The 22,377-nt window shown below is 36.1% G+C and overlaps 1 protein-coding gene across 16 annotated transcripts in view; it reads left to right on the top strand.

Annotated features, from left to right (window-relative positions):
* LOC127848902 (uncharacterized) overlaps positions 1-22,377 on the top strand; it is a 54,783-nt gene that overhangs the window by 13,052 nt on the left and 19,354 nt on the right. For 2 of the 16 annotated variants that reach the window (XM_052381577.1, XM_052381576.1), the window contains exons 2-5: positions 631-719; positions 5,546-5,690; positions 13,187-13,422; positions 19,651-19,815. In XM_052381577.1, coding sequence (XP_052237537.1) covers positions 631-719; positions 5,546-5,690; positions 13,187-13,422; positions 19,651-19,815 — 635 coding nt within the window. Of the gene's footprint in view, positions 1-630; positions 720-5,545; positions 5,691-5,724; positions 5,741-5,768; positions 5,791-5,818; positions 5,841-5,868; positions 5,891-5,918; positions 5,941-5,968; positions 5,991-6,018; positions 6,041-6,068; positions 6,091-6,124; positions 6,141-6,218; positions 6,241-6,268; positions 6,291-6,318; positions 6,341-6,368; positions 6,391-6,468; positions 6,491-13,186; positions 13,423-19,650; positions 19,816-22,377 lie in introns of those variants that run through there. The other 14 variants (XM_052381592.1, XM_052381589.1, XM_052381588.1 and 11 more) reach the window with 14 other exon arrangements.

Here is a 22,377-nt window from a genome sequence, read left to right as displayed (position 1 = left end):
GAAGATTGGTCTCAATGATATCTTGGATGAGTTCGAAAATAATAATGTTTGCTTGAAAAAAATGGCTTCCAAGGGGCGGGGCATTTTTCCTTATATGGCTTTAGTAAAATCTTGTTAACACTCTAGAGGCCACATTTACTGTCCGATCTTCATGAAACTTGGTCAGAAGATTCATCCCAATAATATCTTGGACGAGTTCAAAAATGATGCCAGGGGATGGGGCATGTTTATATGGCTATAGTATAACTTGTTAACACTCTAGAGGCCACATTTATTTTCCGATCTTCGTGAAACTTGGTTGGAAGATTTGTCCCAATAATATCTTGTTATCTCAGGTGAGCGACTTTGGGCCTTTCAGGCCCTCTTGTTCATTTGTTGTGTGTCAAAGAGGCCTCTGAGTATTGCAACAAATTGCTTGATTCTATGATAATTGACTGTCCTTTATCTCAGACAACTTTTCAGCCTAGACTGGATTTTTATTTAAAAGTGACTTTCTTCGAGCAAAAAATTCCATAAAACTGGAAATTGTTGTCCCTGATGAGCCGCTGCAGACTAATGGGATGACACTTATTCACATGCATTTACCCCTATTTTGGCAGAGCGAAACCCATTTGAAAATGTTTCTTTCAGAGTTTGATGGCGACACAGTTCTGTGCAGGGTGTGCGGCGATAAAGCAAGTGGCTTTCATTATGGAGTGCACGCGTGCGAGGGTTGCAAGGTATAGTGCTTGTTAGCTTCTTTACAATGTTCCACTCAAAAGCAACTTGCAAAAGGATATTATTGTATAGGGGTGTGATTTTTCCGTGGATTTCCGCGGATAGGGTTGTCTGAGGATCGTTTCTGAGATTCACGGAAATTCGTTAAAAAAATGGGGCGGGGGTACGATCGATTCCGCGGATGTATTTCATAAACGGCCTGAAATATCCGCCGCGAAACCTCTCCACATATTACACTGGTAGATTCTACCTAAGCATTTTAGCTCACCTGTCACGAAGTGACATGGTGAGCTTATGTGACCGTGTGATGTCAGGCGTCCGTATGTGCGTGCGTGTGTCCGTCAACAATTTGCTTGTGTAGACAGCAGGGCTTTCCTTTGACCCTAGCTCCCGGGTTTTGACGCATGAAAATTACAGAAGACCCCTTTTTGACTCTTGTCATGCGTCACATTTGACTCGGGGGGGGGGGGGGGGGAATATACCGACTTGCGTCAACGAGATCAAAAGTTGTTAAGACTAAGCAATAATTGGCTCAGGGCGGAGTATTTCATTTAGTAGACCTTAATCGTTAATGCCCGCTTCCAATCATCGAAGCACAAGTCCACCCAGTAGGCGGAGTTTGGTTAATTGAGAAATCTAGTATTGACCAATTAAAACACTGCTGGTTCGATGATGCGTGTATAAACTTTCCATTATTTATCATAGCGTTTGTTATCAGCTGTTTGAGGAAAAGACGTGTATTAAACCCACCTAGTAATCCAACTCCCAGGTATTGACCCTCTAAGCTGTACGTATGTACTCATAAAAGCTCAGAGTATTTAAGAAGAACTATAAACCCCCCAAAACAAAATGGACTCATCCGCGTCAGTTTTAATAATATTCAATATAAAATAATAACATCCATATCCACAGTACACTGTAAAGCATATTTTGAGATATTTCCAGAGTATGTCAGAATGTATTTCCAGAGCTGAATGCACCCATCACTGTTTAACTTCATGTTTGCTCAATTCAAAGGCGCGCGAAAGTTATGCCGTCATATGTACTGTATACAACGTCAAATTACACGCTTTGCATCAAAGTTGCTAAAAATAACTATAGAACCGATATAACTGACCTTGCGGCAAAGTGACAATTTTCGCATGTGCTAATTGATTACAAAATACATGTAGGTGTAATAATTGACCGTTTGAGAAGGCATAGAAAACGGCGTGTTTGTCGCACGTCTTCAGTGAAGATGGCACATAAAATAATTAAAGGGTGTCGGAATTTTTAATGGGATTAAATACGGAGGCACCTTTATCGGTGAGTAGAAATAATTTCCTTTTATAGTTTACTGATTTATATAGGCTATTGTGTTAAGGTGCCACCCGTATGATTTTTTGTGATAGCCAGCGGAACTGTTTTTTTTAACATTTTGTATTTCATTCTTAATTTAATAGCCAAGCGAAACGGTCAAACAAAGTTATTGGATCCCAGAATCTGTTATACCATCCCAGAATGTGCTGCGCAAGTTTCAGGACATGTGCAAGAGAAGAAAGTGATAGTTTGCTGGTTTTATGCTAGTTGTGTGTGTGTAGTCAAAGTGTTGTTTTATTACCTTTTCTTTACTAGGGCACCCATTTGAGATCACTCTTTAAATGCACGAATGATTTATTTATTTGCTCAAATGATTGTTAGTTTGTAGGACATATGACATATTGTTTTGCTGTATACATGAAGTAAATGTTGTATTAGAATACATATTTTGTATGTAATCTTTGAGATGTTTTGTAGGACATATGACATATTGCTCTCTGAGATGTTGTGTAAGACATGATATGACATATTACTCTTTCAGATGTTGTTTAGAACATATGACATATTACTCTGCTGTATACATGAAGTAAATGTTGTATTAGAATACATGTTTTGTATTTATTAATCATTGAGATATTGTGTTTAAATGCATAGTGTTGTAGTGACAGTAAAATGTAAGAAATAAATGTTAACATATCTTTTAATTTGTTGCTTTTTATATATTATACCTCAGTAATTTGCTTAAATTGCAAAAAATCATTGACTCTCCTGCGTTATTATTAGGACTCTTATAAGTTTGATTTTGACTCTTGAAAATATGGTCCCAAGAGTCCTTGACTCTTGAGATTTGAGGTCTAAGGAAAGCCCTGGTAGACAGTAGAGGTCACAGTTTTCATCCAACCTCTATGAAATTTGGTCAGAATGTTGATCTTGATGTAATCTGGGTTGGGATTGTATTAAGGTCATCTGGGGTCAACACCTAAATCACTAGGTCAAAAACTAGGTCACATAATAGGTTAAATTATAGAAAAACCTTGTGTAGACAATAGAGGTCGCAGTTTTCATCCAGTCTTTATGAAATTTGGTCAGAATGTTTATCTTGATGAAATCTGGGTTGGGATTGTATTTGGGTCATCTGGGGTCAAAAACTAGGTCACTAGGTCAAATAATTGAAAAATCATCAACAATTTGTTTGTGTAGACAGTAGGGGTCACAGTTTTCATCCAATGTTTATGAAATTTGGTCAGAATGTTTATCTTGATAAAATCTGGGTTGGGATTGTATTTGGGTCGTCTGGGGTCAAAAACTAGGTCACTAGGTCAAATAATAGAAAAACCTTGTGTAGACAATAGAGGTCGCAGTTTTCATCCAATCTTTATGAAATTTGGTCAGAATGTTTATCTTGATGAAATCTGGCTTGGGAATGTATTTGGGTCATCTGAGGTAAAAACTAGGTCACAAGGTCAAATAATGGAAAAAACGTCAACAATTTGTTTGTCATCCATTCTTTATGAAATTTGGCCGGAATATTTATCTGAATGAAATCTGGGTTGGGATTGTATTTTGGTCATCTGGGGTCAAAAACTAGGACACTATGTCAAAAACTAGGTCACTAGGTCAAATAATAGAAAAACCTTGTGTAGACAATAGAGGTCACAGTTTTCATCCAATCTTCATGAAATTTGGTCAGAATATTTGTCTTGATGAAATCTGGGTTGGGATTGTATTTTGGTCATCTTGGGTCAAAAACTAGGTCATCTGGGGTCAAAAACTAGGACACTATGTCAAAAACTAGGTCACTAGGTCAAATAATAGAAAAACCTTGTGTAGACAATAGAGGTCACAGTTTTCATCCAATCTTTATAAAACTTGATCAGAATGTTTATCTTGATGAAATCTGTGTTGGGATTGTATTTGGGTCACCTTGGGTCAAAAACTAGTGTCAATAGGTCAAATATTAGAAAAACCTTGTGTAGACAATACAGGTCACAGTTTTCATCCAAACTTTATGAAATTTAGTCAGAATGTTTATCTTGATGAAAAATGAGTTGGGATTGTATTTGGTTAGTCAGGTGAGCAATTCAGGGCCATGATGGCCCTCTTGTTGAGACGAGCTATATCATTGGCTAAGAGTTTCCCAAACTTCTAATAAAAGTCAATCTTTTACAAATTTTTTGGTAATTCTTTGCTGATTTGTGTGCAAATGGCAACAATGTGAAGCGAAAATTAGGATTATTGAACAAACAAATCTCACAAAATCTCGGAGATTACAAATTATTGAAAAACAACTTCCAATTGGAATAGAAACAACAGTGGATATAAAGCAGAAAGCCATACCAATATCTGAATGGGTACGGAAGATCGACTGTCCTGGTAAGGCAGCCTGTGGTAAAATGTCGCTAGTTGAACACTGCAACAGTGATAACCATATTTCCAAGGGAAAGGCATTGAGCTAAACCAAAAGCTTCTCTTCATTGTTCACAAGGATCGTAGCACATATTGTTTTTGATCACAATTAATAATGTTTACTCTGTTTATCTAATATGTTAAATTTGAAGTTTAAAAGGTTTTAATAAATAAATATTGTAATGAAGTTTAGGAAATTGCTAATTATCCCCCGCCAAAGGCAGAGGGATATTGTTTTGGCGTTGTTCGTCCATCCGTCCGTCCGTCTTTCCGTCCGTCCATCCGTCCGGCACTTCTGTATCCGGAGCCATATCTTGGAAGTGCTTTGGCAGATTTCATTGAAACTTGGTATGAGTATATATATGGATAAGAGGATGATGCACGCCAAATGGCATTGTACACCATCTGTTAATAACGGAGTTATGACCCTTTGTATCTTGAAAAAATGCTTTTTTGAGTGTCAAATATAACACTTTCGTGTCCAGAAGCATATTGGCGGGGGATATCAATTAAACAAATTTGCTCGTTTTAAGGTTTATAATAATAATTGCTTTCTGCACGCGATTCGCATTGTCAAAATCAGTTAACAGAATTTTCCATCCCTTGGACTTCACCTCAATCACACCCCTGTATATACAACTAGCATAAAGTCAGAAAGCCTGCAGGATTTTATTCTGTTTGCTTTCGTCATTATTATAGGGCTAGAAACGAAGCCTTTAAAAATTAAATCTGGCAAGAAAGGTCACTATTTTCTAAGGGACTGCAAACACGTTAAAATGCTTGTCTGAGTTGTAAAGGATTAAAACCTTAATATGAGTTGTTAACGATTTCAATTATGATGTGTTTAAAAGGATCATAATTAGTTTTACCTGTTTTTGTTGAGATGGATTTTTAATTTGCTATAGTTTTTGTTAATGTTAATGTAAATGTTAATTTTCTGGTTGATGTTATAATTCAATAAAAATCTAGGTCTACATAATATTAAACTTTTGCAATGATAAACTTATATAAAAATAAACTTTATGTAATAATAAACTTTTGTAATAATAGAAGTTATTAAATAATAAACTTATGAAATTGTACAATTTTGTAATAATAAACTTCAGTTTTCATCAATGTTCAGGGTTTTTTCCGGCGGAGCATCCAGCAGAAGATCCAGTACCGGCCATGCCTGAAGAACCAGCAGTGTAACATCATGAGGGTGAATCGCAACCGGTGTCAGTACTGCAGGCTGAAGAAGTGTATAGCTGTAGGAATGTCCAGAGATGGTGAGTGGAATGTTATATGGAGTGTATTGCTGTAGGAATGTCCAGAGATGGTGAGTGGAATGTTATATGGAGTGTATAGCTGTAGGAATGTCCAGAGATGGTGAGTGGAATGTTATATGGAGTGTATAGCTGTAGGAATGTCCAGAGATGGTGAGTGGAATGTTATATGGAGTGTATAGCTGTAGGAATGTCCAGAGATGGTGAGTGGAATGTTATATGGAGTGTATAGCTGTAGGAATGTCCAGAGATGGTGAGTGGAATGTTATATGGAGTGTATAGCTGTAGGAATGTCCAGAGATGGTGAGTGGAATGTTATATGGAGTGTATAGCTGTAGGAATGTCCAGAGATGGTGAGTGGAATGTTATATGGAGTGTATAGCTGTAGGAATGTCCAGAGATGGTGAGTGGAATGTTATATGGAGTGTATTGCTGTAGGAATGTCCAGAGATGGTGAGTGGAATGTTATATGGAGTGTATAGCTGTCGGAATGTCCAGAGATGGTGAGTGGAATGTTATATGGAGTGTATAGCTGTAGGAATGTCCAGAGATGGTGAGTGGAATGTTATATGGAGTGTATAGCTGTAGGAATGTCCAGAGATGGTGAGTGGAATGTTATATGGAGTGTATAGCTGTAGGAATGTCCAGAGATGGTGAGTGGAATGTTATATGGAGTGTATAGCTGTAGGAATGTCCAGAGATGGTGAGTGGAATGTTATATGGAGTGTATAGCTGTCGGAATGTCCAGAGATGGTGAGTGGAATGTTATATGGAGTGTATAGCTGTAGGAATGTCCAGAGATGGTGAGTGGAATGTTATATGGATCTGTGTTCTGGGAAAACAGGGTTTATATTAAACAGTCCCATATTAGCTTCTGCAGTCTAGGCCAAACAAAATGAATGTTGTGAACATGGCCGCCAGGGATGATGGGGTAATTTTCTATACAGGCCTATTGTTAATACTTTGGAACACCTTATTTTTAAAGTCAGTCTTGTCATACTAATAATTTGAAATATTTGCTGAAGAGTTTTAATCTTTGTTTCTTTCCATCTAAGTCTCTCGGGTAAGCGACCCTGGGCCCTTTGGGTCACTGGAGTTTTCCACTCTCCATAAATTGTGTTCTTTAGATTAAGTTAGACTTATTGTATAAACAACATTTTTGAAGCAACTTCTAGACTAACAGTAACAGTAACTAATATTTATATCAGTTTTTTTACAGATTGTGAACTTCTTTTTACATTCATTAAGGTATTTGCTGTATTTGTTCATTTTTAACGATGCATAGATTCTTATGACTTAAGTTAGTTATTTTCATTAAAGCTGCTTTGGTTTTCACTTATAGATTAATTCTTTTAGTGTATTCAGGCGTGTCTGACTGGACACTTTTAGTTAATTGAATTACAACCAGTAAGTGTGTTAGAAATAAGCGTTCTTTTATAAGACTCGATAAATATTTCCGTATTTCATAAGTGCTCCCACAGTTACATAACTCGTAACCGTCCCATGACCAGTTCACTTGCGTAAGCGAACGAGACCGCACTACCACAGTTGTTTATAGTAAAACATTGTGAATACTTTGAGTCACATTTTTAGTTCAATCTGAATGACACTTGCTGATCTGCACACATGGTGACAATCTTTATAAGCATAATATTTTTTGCTCATGGTGAACTTTTGTGATCACCTTTTGTCAATTGTCTGTCTTCCATTGTGTGTTATGAATATTTGCCTTGTTAACACTGTAGAGGCCACATTTATTGTTGGATCTTCATGAAACTTTTTCTGAAGATTTGTCCCAATAATATCTTGGACGAGTTAAAAAATAGTTCCAGTCTGTTGAAAAACATTTTCGCCATGGGGCCATTTGTTGTTCATTCTTCATGAAACTTGGTTAGAACCTTTGTTCTATTGATATCTTGGGCTGCAAAGAACAGGTCATTTCTTTTTATCTCAGGTTAGCGACTTTGGGCCTTTCAGGCCCTCTTGTTAAACATTTATTGCAGCAGTCAGATTTGGCAGACAGCCTAAGAAGGAGAAGGCGTGCACCATTGATATTGGTTATAAATTGTATAGAATTTGTAGAAAGCTCTAAATACAAATGAATTCAACACTCTGTTTCAAATTTAATTGCAGCTGCGAGATTTGGCAGAGTGCTAAAGAATGAGAAAGCGCACACCATCATTGATAGAAAGCCAAATCAAACTGAATTTATCAATCTATATCAACATTCATTGCAGCGGTGCACACCATCATTGATAGAAAGCCAAATCAAACTGAATTTATCAATCTATATCAACATTCATTGCAGCGGTGCACACCATCATTGATAGAAAGCCAAATCAAACTGAATTTATCAATCTATATCAACATTCATTGCAGCGGTGCACACCATCATTGATAGAAAGCCAAATCAAACTGAATTTATCAATCTATATCAACATTCATTGCAGCGCACACCATCATTGATAGAAAGCCAAATCAAACTGAATTTATCAATCTATATCAACATTCATTGCAGCGGTGCACACCATCATTGATAGAAAGCCAAATCAAACTGAATTTATCAATCTATATCAACATTCATTGCAGCGGTGCACAACATCATTGATAGAAAGCCAAATCAAACTGAATTTATCAATCTATATCAACATTCATTGCAGCGGTGCACAACATCATTGATAGAAAGCCAAATCAAACTGAATTTATCAATCTATATCAACATTCATTGCAGCGGTGCACACCATCATTGATAGAAAGCCAAATCAAACTGAATTTATCAATCTATATCAACATTCATTGCAGCGGTGCACACCATCATTGATAGAAAGCCAAATCAAACTGAATTTATCAATCTATTTCAACATTCATTGCAGCGGTGCACACCATCATTGATAGAAAGCCAAATCAAACTGAATTTATCAATCTATATCAACATTCATTGCAGCGGTGCACACCATCATTGATAGAAAGCCAAATCAAACTGAATTTATCAATCTATTTCAACATTCATTGCAGCGGTGCACACCATCATTGATAGAAAGCCAAATCAAACTGAATTTATCAATCTATATCAACATTCATTGCAGCGCACACCATCATTGATAGAAAGCCAAATCAAACTGAATTTATCAATCTATTTCAACATTCATTGCAGCGGTGCACACCATCATTGATAGAAAGCCAAATCAAACTGAATTTATCAATCTATATCAACATTCATTGCAGCGCACACCATCATTGATAGAAAGCCAAATCAAACTGAATTTATCAATCTATATCAACATTCATTGCAGCGGTGCACACCATCATTGATAGAAAGCCAAATCAAACTGAATTTATCAATCTATATCAACATTCATTGCAGCGGTGCACACCATCATTGATAGAAAGCCAAATCAAACTGAATTTATCAATCTATATCAACATTCATTGCAGCGGTGCACACCATCATTGATAGAAAGCCAAATCAAACTGAATTTATCAATCTATTTCAACATTCATTGCAGCGGTGCACACCATCATTGATAGAAAGCCAAATCAAACTGAATTTATCAATCTATATCAACATTCATTGCAGCGGTGCACACCATCATTGATAGAAAGCCAAATCAAACTGAATTTATCAATCTATTTCAACATTCATTGCAGCGGTGCACACCATCATTGATAGAAAGCCAAATCAAACTGAATTTATCAATCTATATCAACATTCATTGCAGCGCACACCATCATTGATAGAAAGCCAAATCAAACTGAATTTATCAATCTATTTCAACATTCATTGCAGCGGTGCACACCATCATTGATAGAAAGCCAAATCAAACTGAATTTATCAATCTATATCAACATTCATTGCAGCGCACACCATCATTGATAGAAAGCCAAATCAAACTGAATTTATCAATCTATATCAACATTCATTGCAGCGGTGCACACCATCATTGATAGAAAGCCAAATCAAACTGAATTTATCAATCTATATCAACATTCATTGCAGCGGTGCACACCATCATTGATAGAAAGCCAAATCAAACTGAATTTATCAATCTATATCAACATTCATTGCAGCGGTGCACACCATCATTGATAGAAAGCCATATCAAACTGAATTTATCAATCTATATCAACATTCATTGCAGCGGTGCACACCATCATTGATAGAAAGCCATATCAAACTGAATTTATCAATCTATATCAACATTCATTGCAGCGCACACCATCATTGATAGAAAGCCAAATCAAACTGAATTTATCAATCTATTTCAACATTCATTGCAGCGGTGCACACCATCATTGATAGAAAGCCAAATCAAACTGAATTTATCAATCTATATCAACATTCATTGCAGCGCACACCATCATTGATAGAAAGCCAAATCAAACTGAATTTATCAATCTATATCAACATTCATTGCAGCGGTGCACACCATCATTGATAGAAAGCCAAATCAAACTGAATTTATCAATCTATATCAACATTCATTGCAGCGGTGCACACCATCATTGATAGAAAGCCAAATCAAACTGAATTTATCAATCTATATCAACATTCATTGCAGCGGTGCACACCATCATTGATAGAAAGCCATATCAAACTGAATTTATCAATCTATATCAACATTCATTGCAGCGGTGCACACCATCATTGATAGAAAGCCATATCAAACTGAATTTATCAATCTATATCAACATTCATTGCAGCGGTGCACACCATCATTGATAGAAAGCCAAATCAAACTGAATTTATCAATCTATATCAACATTCATTGCAGCGGTGCACACCATCATTGATAGAAAGCCAAATCAAACTGAATTTATCAATCTATATCAACATTCATTGCAGCGGTGCACACCATCATTGATAGAAAGCCATATCAAACTGAATTTATCAATCTATATCAACATTCATTGCAGCGGTGCACACCATCATTGATAGAAAGCCAAATCAAACTGAATTTATCAATCTATATCAACATTCATTGCAGCGGTGCACACCATCATTGATAGAAAGCCAAATCAAACTGAATTTATCAATCTATATCAACATTCATTGCAGCGGTGCACACCATCATTGATAGAAAGCCAAATCAAACTGAATTTATCAATCTATATCAACATTCATTGCAGCGGTGCACACCATCATTGATAGAAAGCCAAATCAAACTGAATTTATCAATCTATATCAACATTCATTGCAGCGCACACCATCATTGATAGAAAGCCAAATCAAACTGAATTTATCAATCTATATCAACATTCATTGCAGCGGTGCACACCATCATTGATAGAAAGCCAAATCAAACTGAATTTATCAATCTATATCAACATTCATTGCAGCGCACACCAGCATTGATAGAAAGCCAAATCAAACTGAATTTATCAATCTATATCAACATTCATTGCAGCGGTGCACACCATCATTGATAGAAAGCCAAATCAAACTGAATTTATCAATCTATATCAACATTCATTGCAGCGGCGCACACCATCATTGATAGAAAGCCAAATCAAACTGAATTTATCAATCTATATCAACATTCATTGCAGCGGTGCACACCATCATTGATAGAAAGCCAAATCAAACTGAATTTATCAATCTATATCAACATTCATTGCAGCGGTGCACACCATCATTGATAGAAAGCCAAATCAAACTGAATTTATCAATCTATATCAACATTCATTGCAGCGCACACCATCATTGATAGAAAGCCAAATCAAACTGAATTTATCAATCTATATCAACATTCATTGCAGCGGTGCACACCATCATTGATAGAAAGCCAAATCAAACTGAATTTATCAATCTATATCAACATTCATTGCAGCGCACACCATCATTGATAGAAAGCCAAATCAAACTGAATTTATCAATCTATATCAACATTCATTGCAGCGGTGCACACCATCATTGATAGAAAGCCAAATCAAACTGAATTTATCAATCTATATCAACATTCATTGCAGCGGTGCACACCATCATTGATAGAAAGCCAAATCAAACTGAATTTATCAATCTATATCAACATTCATTGCAGCGCACACCATCATTGATAGAAAGCCAAATCAAACTGAATTTATCAATCTATATCAACATTCATTGCAGCGGTGCACACCATCATTGATAGAAAGCCATATCAAACTGAATTTATCAATCTATATCAACATTCATTGCAGCGCACACCATCATTGATAGAAAGCCATATCAAACTGAATTTATCAATCTATATCAACATTCATTGCAGCGCACACCATCATTGATAGAAAGCCATATCAAACTGAATTTATCAATCTATATCAACATTCATTGCAGCGCACACCATCATTGATAGAAAGCCATATCAAACTGAATTTATCAATCTATATCAACATTCATTGCAGCGCACACCATCATTGATAGAAAGCCATATCAAACTGAATTTATCAATCTATATCAACATTCATTGCAGCGCACACCATCATTGATAGAAAGCCAAATCAAACTGAATTTATCAATCTATATCAACATTCATTGCAGCGCACACCATCATTGATAGAAAGCCAAATCAAACTGAATTTATCAATCTATATCAACATTCATTGCAGCGCACACCATCATTGATAGAAAGCCAAATCAAACTGAATTTATCAATCTATATCAACATTCATTGCAGCGGTGCACACCATCATTGATAGAAAGCCAAATCAAACTGAATTTATCAATCTATATCAACATTCATTGCAGCGGTGCACACCATCATTGATAGAAAGCCAAATCAAACTGAATTTATCAATCTATATCAACATTCATTGCAGCGCACACCATCATTGATAGAAAGCCAAATCAAACTGAATTTATCAATCTATATCAACATTCATTGCAGCGGTGCACACCATCATTGATAGAAAGCCAAATCAAACTGAATTTATCAATCTATATCAACATTCATTGCAGCGGTGCACACCATCATTGATAGAAAGCCAAATCAAACTGAATTTATCAATCTATATCAACATTCATTGCAGCGGTGCACACCATCATTGATAGAAAGCCAAATCAAACTGAATTTATCAATCTATATCAACATTCATTGCAGCGGTGCACACCATCATTGATAGAAAGCCAAATCAAACTGAATTTATCAATCTATATCAACATTCATTGCAGCGGTGCACACCATCATTGATAGAAAGCCAAATCAAACTGAATTTATCAATCTATATCAACATTCATTGCAGCGCACACCATCATTGATAGAAAGCCAAATCAAACTGAATTTATCAATCTATATCAACATTCATTGCAGCGGTGCACACCATCATTGATAGAAAGCCAAATCAAACTGAATTTATCAATCTATATCAACATTCATTGCAGCGGTGCACACCATCATTGATAGAAAGCCAAATCAAACTGAATTTATCAATCTATATCAACATTAATTGCAGCGGTGCACACCATCATTGATAGAAAGCCAAATCAAACTGAATTTATCAATCTATATCAACATTCATTGCAGCGGTGAGATTTGGAAGAGTACCAAAGAAAGAGAAGGCGCGCATCATTGAACAGATGCAGAAGTCCAATCTGGCAATGGTTGCCACGGCGATGACGTCAGTGCTGAGTCAGCAAGATCTTGTCCAGTCAGTCATCCTTGCTCACCACCAGACCTGCGACCTTGGGCCACAGAAGGTCAAGGTCATGAGGGATATATCTCTGCTGCAGAATGACTACGTCGACTGCCCGGCTCAGATGGTAAACTCTTGCATGTCATATATTCAAACCCTTTCCTCTTTTTATGCCCCCGGATCGAATGATCGGGGGTATATTGTTTTTGGCCTGTCTGTCTTTGTATGTGTCTATCATTCTGTCCCAAAACTTTAACCTTGGTCATAACTTTTGCATTATTGAAGATAGCAACTTGATATTTGGCATGCATGTGTATCTCATGGAGCTGCACATTTTGAGTGGTGAAAGGTCAAGGTCATCTTTCAAGGTCAAAGGTCAAATATATGGCTTCAAAGTGTCGCAGTAGGGGGCATTGTGTTTCTGACAAACACATCTCTTGTTAGATTGTTAACTCTTGCATGTCATATATTGAAACACTTTCCCCTTTTTAGACGATAAACTCTCTATCATATATTTGAACCCTTTCCCCTTTTCAGACAGTAAACTATGTTGTCGGTCATATATTTGAACTCTTTCCTCATTTCAAAATGGTAAACTCTGTTGTCTGTCATATATTTCAACCTTTTCCCCATTCACACTTTGACATGTTTTAGCCCCTTAGAAAAGCAAATAAAATCGAAGACTTTTTGTTATATAATTAAGTATTAAAGGCTTCATTTCCAACCTTGAGGCACTGCCAGACGAGCAGCAAACAGCAGGCTGTTCTGATTTTATGCTGGTTGTAGTAAACTTTGCTTCTGCGTGGGAAAAGTTAAGCATTATATGAACAATCTTGCTGTAAACATTGAATTAAAATAAAACAAAAACAATCACCTATTAGAGTTAGCACTAGGCATTGATTTTATATTGAAGTAAATAATTATTAATTATAACCAACACAAGTCCGACTGGCTTCTATTTTAATTACAAACTATTTTTTATGCCCCCGGATCAATAGATCGGGGATATATTGTTTTTGGCCTGTCTGTCATTCTGTCCCAAAACTTTAAGGTTAAAGTAAAGTTTTGCAATAACTTTTGAAATATTGAACATAGCAACTTGATATTTGGCATGCATGTGTATCTCATGGAGCTGCACATTTTGAGTGGTGAAAGGCCAAGGTCATCCTTCAAGGTCAAAGGTCAAAAATTTAAAAATTTAATATATTAAAGTTTTGCAATAACTTTTAAAATATTGAACATAGCAACTTGATATGTGGCATGCATGTGTATCTCATGGAGCTGCACATTTTAAGTGGTGAAAGGTCAAGGTCATCCTTCAAGGTCAAAGGTCGAAAATTTAAAACTTTAATATAGTAAAGTTTTGCAATAACTTTTGAAATATTGAACATAGCAACTTGATATTTGGCATGCATGTGTATCTCATGGAGCTGCACATTTTGAGTGGTGAAAGGTCAAGGTCATATTTCAAGGTCAAAATAAAAAAATTAAAACTTTATTTATTTAAGTTTTGCAATAACTTTTGAAATATTGAACATAGCAACTTGATATTTGGCATGCATGTGTATCTCATGGAGCTGCACATTTTGAGTGGTGAAAGGTCAAGGTCAAGGCCATCATTCAAGGTCAAAGATTGAAAATTTTAAACTTTAATTTAGTAAAGTTTTGCAATAACTTTGAAATATTGAACATAGCAACTTGATATTTGGCATGCATGTGTATCTCATGGAGTTGCACATTTTAAGTGGTGAAAGGTCGTGGTCAATGTCATCCTTCAAGGTCAAAGGCCAAACATTTTAAACTTTAATATATTAAAGTTTTGCAAAAAGTTTAGAAATATTGAACATAGCAACTTGATATTTGGCATGCATGTGTATCTCATGGAGCTGCACATTTTGAGTGGTGAAAGATTCAAGGTCAAAGGTCGAAAATTTAAAACTTTAATATAGTTAAGTTTTGCAATAACTTTTGAAATATTGAACATAGCAACTTGATATTTGGCATGCATGTGTATCTCATGGAGTTGCACATTTTGAGTGGTGAAAGGTCAAGGTCATCCTTCAAGGTCAAAGGTCAACAAAAAAAGCGGTGCATAAGTGGGCATTGTGTTTCTTACAAACACAACTCTTGTTCATTTTTATTTTTACAGTTAAGAAGTCCAATGCTCTAAAGTTCAGTTGACATATAGTTGAGGTTTAAGCTCTGGAAAACACATATCATACATTATCACGTTGGTGATATGGTATTTACTGTATCTTGGAAACATGTTTGTTTATATCTCTGACTCAACTTTATATTATGTGTTATTGCAACAAAATTCACAGTTTGCTATTAATCGTAAGATCAACACCCTCCTTGAACTGGTCAATGACGCAAATTGTGTGAATAAAGGACTATTTTTGTAACTTGTTTGTGCTTTAATACTGAATTTTCCTTTATCTGTTAATACAGGACTCCTACTCATGTAGTGTGTTTGTGTGTGAGCACTTCTACATTGAAAACATGGTGTGTCATTGACAGTTTGGCATCAAGCTAGCCTTTGTACTTTGTATTAAATTACCATTTGTGGCAGCAGGAAAAGAATGCCAGGCACGATAAGATGAAAAAACAATCATTGAGTTGAAATAGGCATGTTCAGGCTTTTTTTGTACTAGAAGTATAAGCAGTAAACATGTTGTGTGTAATGTTTGATAGCTTATTGATTGTTATATTTAAGGAGGTGTATTTTGTTTTTTGTTTTTGAATGATGTATTCTAAATGTCATTTATTTGTTGTTCTTCATCCGGAGGAATGAGTACAGGCAGATTTGTGTTTAAACCAATTCCTCACCATTATTATATCAAACAATATTAAAAAATAGAAAATTAAACAGTTAAGTTGAAAGCAAAGTAATTGCAAAAATATATGTAAAATCTGTCACATACAGCAACTGAATGAAGGACTGAACAAAGAAAGGCCTGTATCGAGACCTGGACTACTATTATTATAGTAGAGTACACTTTTTATGTCCCCCACTATAGTAGTGGGGGACATATTGTTTTTGCCCTGTCTGTTGGTCTGTCTGTTGGTCTGTCTGTTGGTCTGTCTGTTTGCGCCAACTTTAACATTTTGCAATAACTTTTGCTATATTGAAGATAGCAACTTCATATTTGGCATGCATGTGTATCTCATGAAGCTGCACATTTTGAGTGGTGAAAGGTCAAGGTCAAGGTCATCCTTCAAGGTCAGAGGTCAAATATATGTGGCTAAAATCGCTCATTTTATGAATACTTTTGCAATATTGAAGATAGCAACTTGATATTTGGCATGCATGTGTATCTCATGGAGCTGCACATTTTGAGTGGTGAAAGGTCAAGGTCAAGGTCATCCTTCAAGGTCAGAGGTCAATTATATGTGGCCAAAATCGCTCATTTTATGAATACTTTTGCAATATTGAAGATAGCAACTTGATATTTGGCATGCATGTGCATCTCATGGAGCTGCTCATTTTGAGTGGTGAAAGGTCAAGGTCAAGGTCATCCTTCAAGGTCAGAGGTCAAATATATGTGGCCGAAATCGCTTATTTTATTTATACTTTTGCAATATTGAAGATAGCAACTTGATATTTGGCATGCATGTGTATCTCATGGAGCTGCACATTTTGAGTGGTGAAAGGTCAAGGTCAAGGTCATCCTTCACAAGGTCAAGGTCATCCTACAATGTCAAACATCATATAGGGGGACATTGTGTTTCAAAAACACATCTTGTTTGTTAATAGATTTGTTTCCAAAAATTTAACAAGGTTATAGAGAGTCAAATACTCCTTTTAGTATTATAGTTTGACATTTCTTGTTTGACTTAATCATTCCTTTTACTTTCATTCAATATTTCCTCAGTGTTGCTTGATTTATCCAAGATATACTGTTTTGTATCTACACCAATGGATTTACAAGTTTTACATGGAGGATTGAAACAATAGTTAGTAAATGAATCAAAACTGAATCGATTTTAATGAACTACACATATTAATGTGGTAACATGCTGTGAGTTAATCAATATCATTCTTGTTTCCTCTAGATCTAGATTTTTTTATGTCTGAATGTCTGTACATTGCCACTTCTATTTATCCCTTAACCACTCAGAAGCAAAGTGAAGATGGCTATGTGCAAACAGCATAAAACCAGAACAGCCTGCGTGATACTCTCAGTCTGTTCAGGTTTTATGCTGTTTGCTGCTCATCAGTATTTAAGGGTTGGTAATGAAGCTTTGAAAACTTGAATATAGTAAGAAAGGTGTTTATTAAATGTAACTTTCTATGGGACTACAAATGCATCAAAGTACATACCTAAGTGGTAAAAGGTTATTGATGAAAGAATGTTAAAGTCATGGAAGTGTACCTCCCATTGATGAAAGACTGTTCAAGTCATGGAAGTGTACCTCCCATTGATGAAAGAATGTTCAAGTCATGGAAGTGTACCTCCCATTGATGAAAGAATGTTCAAGTTATGGAAGTATACCTCCCAGTGTACAGTTATATTTTACCCTAATAACCGTATCCATAAACTTGTACATACATGCGCAATCTTCAGACATAACTGTCAATTATAAATATTGACAAAGTTCTAGGTCAACATATTAATCTTTGCTAAAATTTCTTTGTCAGCTAAGGTCATTGTGACCCATTTGTTGTTCTGGGTTTAATGTCACATGTTGACGGGATTTCTTTAATTTGTAATTGGAGATTTACCAAGTATATTCACCAAAGAAAATACAAAGGATTAACAAATAATGCGTTTTATTATCATGAACATAGGCTACTTAGCACTATGAAGTGGACACATTTTTAGCAGGGGTTCTGAAATATGCTGTCCGAGTTGTCCGAGTCGTCAATTTACCCTTCCGGGCAAGCAGTTTTTGAAAGCTGGCTTGTCCGGGGACAAGTAAAATTTCCGTGGTAAAATTTGTTTCGAGAACGAAACTTTAATATTTTTCGAAAATAAAAAACAAAGTTTATATAAATAGTTATGATTAATCTGCGGACTAGCACACTTTTTTAACTGGAGGTATGTTATTTTCCGATAATAATTATTTAATGTGGTAAACCAGTCCACGAGTATATATAGCAACAGCCAATCACGCATAAGAAAACAATTTTAATCAGGGACCTATGTCCCTGTTTTAATAGAGAAACCAGCACACATGTGTATAGCAACAGCCAATCACGCATAAGAATTTTACGATAACACTTTTCGTACATTGCAAATGGCCGCATACATGTTCTAACGACCTGCATTTGATTTTTATATCTCATGGAGCTGCACATTTTGAGTGGTGAAAGGTCAAGGTCATCCTTCACAAGGTCAAGGGTCATCCTTCAAGGTCAAACATCATATAGGGGGACATTGTGTTTCACAAACACATCTTGTTGAAATGGCTTTTCTTAAGACCATTTGCTTCCACTAGTTAAGAAGCAAACAACTGCTATCAATACTAGTGATCTGGTAACCATTTATTTTATGTAACTACATAATTCCTTGTTGTTAATAGGTCTAACTTGTGCACAGATTGCTGCAGAGTGCTATTTTTCCTGTAGGCATTATGTTTAAACTGGAGTGCACATGGTTACCAAGCCTTTGTTTGTAGGCATTACAAAAGTATGGTTGTCTACATTGGAGGTCGATTTTTATCATTCATTTGCCGAAATTTAAAGTGTAGGAGTTGCTGAAAATTTCAGCGTCATTTTCAAAAGTTTCCAACTTAACTTTCACTGTCTGAGCACTGGTTTATACTTTATTATCTCCCGCCATCGGCGGAGGGATATTGTTTTGGCGTTGTCCGTCCGTCTTACCGTCCGTCCGGAGCCATGTCTTGGAAGTGCTTTGACGGATTTTATTGAAACTTGGTATGAGTATATATATGGATACTAGGATGATGGCATTGTACACCATCTGTTAATAACGGAGTTATGGCCCTTTGTATCTTGAAAAAATGCTTTTTATGCCCCCGGATCGAAAGATCGGGGGTATATTGTTTTGGGTCTGTCTGTCATTGTATGTGTGTGTGTGTGTCCCAAAACTTTAACCAAAACTTTAACCTTGGTCATAACTTTTGCAATATTGAAGATATCAACTTGATATGTGGCATGCATGTGTATCTCATGGAGCTGCACATTTTGAGTGGTGAAAGGTCAAGGTCATCCTTCAAGGTCAAAGGTAAAAAAAAAATCAAAGCGGTGCATTAGGGGGCATTGTGTTTCTGACAAACATATCTCTTGTTTGAGTGTCAAATATATCACTTTAGTGTCCAGAAGCATATTGGCGGGGATATCAATTCAATGAATTTGCTTGTTTGTTCTCACCTTGTTCTCTATTTGCAGGCCTGTCCCTTGAATTTCAACGCGGGATCTGATAACACGGATAATCAGGATTGGACAGATTTCTCAGAGTTCTTTGCCCCTGCCATTAAATCGGTGGTGGACTTTGCGAAGGCTATCCCAGGATTCCTGCTACTGAACCAGGACGACCAAATTACTCTGCTAAAGGTGAACTAAACCAATTAACTCTTTCAGTGCTGGAACCAAATTTTGAAGGCCTTTGCAAACAGTTTGGATCCAGATGAGACGCCACAGAACGTGGTGTCTCATTAGGATCCAAACTGTTTGCTATTCTGATAGTATTCTTTGAAAAAATCGAAGAAAATGCTAATTTTAGAAATTCAGCAGACGACATTTTAGCAGACAACAAATTTCCCAACATGCAAAGGGTTAATATTGATTCATAATTTTGTAAAGTATGAAGTATTCATAATTCTATGAATGTAAACTGAAGTTAGTATTTGTGTGTCCTTCACAAACACTGTTATGATATTGTGTTCAGTATCTTCCAACATTATATCTTTGGCGAATACCCGGGCAGTGGGGATAAATTTGACCTATTTTGGCACAACATTTAGGTTTTCATTTTCCTCTGAAAGGTCACAGGAGCTGGTCTTTTTATAGATGTAGTTGTGAAGAGACAGCAGCACCTGTAGGTAAACTCTGAAATACTTACTGAGTTCAGTATCTTTATGTCCTACAGAAACTATAGTGAACACTTTGAGTTCAGTATTTGGAAAACTTGATTTCAGTATTAATTCAGAATATCATGGTAATAGTATAGGATGGCTGTCGTTAATATAAAAATTATAGCAGTTGAAGAAATGTACGATTAGTTGTCAGAAGTTGATTAATATTGTACATCGCAAGCAAAGTTTGTGGGTGTTTACTAAAAGCACCATGTCAATTGGTTTGTAGGCTGGTCTCTAATTCGGTCTGTCATGCTGCAATGTTTGTTTGTCCTGGTGCACCTGACTTGTGTACTTTATGTCTTGAACTAGGCCCTGTTTTCTGCCTGTCATTATGAAACTTAATACAGTCTTTGCCTTATTTTTTTAAGGCACTAGCCCAGTTGGAAATTTCACCAGCCTGAATACATTTTAACTAGCCCGAATTAAAGTAATTATCTTTGCAACATGTGTAACTATTTTGTATTGAAGAAATAAAGAACAATAAAGATAAAAAAATAATCACGTGTTTATTGTTTTAATCAGAGTGAATGTCTGACAATAAATTTAACACAAGGTCTTAAGGCATCTGTCATCTCCATTTTATCATACTTAAGTGTCTCAGTCACAGACATCCAGGTCCAACATGGCAAGTTTGCTCTTAAAGGGGGTCTGGAAAACATGTAATAGCACTTGTGATTTAAATTTTTCACAAAGATATCTGACTAAAGGAAATGAAGCGTCAACGTCAAACTAACAATAATACCTGTGTACTAAACCCATTTATGCCTAGCATCTAGAAAAAAGACCCTTGGCAAACAAAGTAGACCCAGATGAGACGCCGAATCATGCGGCGTCTCACAGGGTCTGCGCTGTTTGCTACAAGGAATTTTTATAAGAAATATCATAAATATAGAAATAAATATACTAGACATCCCTAATTTTGGAAATAAATTGATCCAATTCAGAAGGAATGGGAGAGTCCACTAGGCATAAATGGGTTAATGTAGAGCAAGATGGTGACTTTTCTATCCCAACTTCTTAGTAAGTCTTCTGAATCTGAAACAACTATTGTAGCTATGGTGCTAATGCTACAAGACACCTTGGTTTGTTGCTCATTAGCCGCTTTAAGCTGGATGCCATGGATATCTAAAATTCAGTATGAGACACATTTGACATTTGAAACGAACAAAAATTATGTTCTTGGGTTATGTACCCTTTAACTATTTCTATGACAGCAGCATGACATGTTCTTAGTTTGTGGTGGGTATTACTTCCACATTTCTCAAGATATAGACTGTAAACTTGAAATGTGTTGTCGCCATGAAGTGTAGATGTGCAAGTTAATAGATTCCTAAGTTATCTGCCCATGAAGTCAGCCACAGGCATGGCTGTTATGCCTACCAAAAATCTATGTGAGTATATTTGTAGTCATGTTTGTAATAAAGCCCTAATTTTCATCTCGTGTATGTGCCTAGCCGAGCCAAGATATAAACCCTTTACCACTTAGACACTTTCATCAATGGGAGGTACACTTCCATGACTTGAACATTCTTTCATCAATGGGAGGTACACTTCCATGACTTGAACATTCTTTCATCAATGGGAGGTACACTTCCATGACTTGAAAATTCTTTCATCAATAACCTTTTACCACTTAGGTATGTATTTTGATGCACTTGTAGTTCCTTAGAAAGTTAAATTTAATCAAAGATCTTTCTTACTAAATTCAAGTTTTTAAGGCTTCATTTCCAACCCTTAGATACTGAAGAGCAGCAAACAGCATAAAACCTGAACAGACTGTTCTGGTTTTATGCTGTTTGCACATAGCCATTTTTATGTTGCCTCTGAGTGGGAAAGCGTTTAACAAACAACTTTTACATGTACTTCAACATGAATGTTTGAGGTCCAAAAGAATTTGTAGCAGATCCTCGGTCTTGTGTTCGTCCAATGGGGTCAAAAACCAGGGGTTGCAGGTTCGACTCTTGTTTCATATAACATTTAACTTTATGTAAATCTTCGTATCCAATTATCTTTTTATAGTGTTTTTATAATTTTTTAT

The sequence above is a fragment of the Dreissena polymorpha genome, chromosome 10 (genome assembly GCF_020536995.1).
Source record: "Dreissena polymorpha isolate Duluth1 chromosome 10, UMN_Dpol_1.0, whole genome shotgun sequence".
NCBI classification, from domain to species: domain Eukaryota; kingdom Metazoa; phylum Mollusca; class Bivalvia; order Myida; family Dreissenidae; genus Dreissena; species Dreissena polymorpha.
This window is presented reverse-complemented; position numbering and strand designations above follow the sequence as displayed.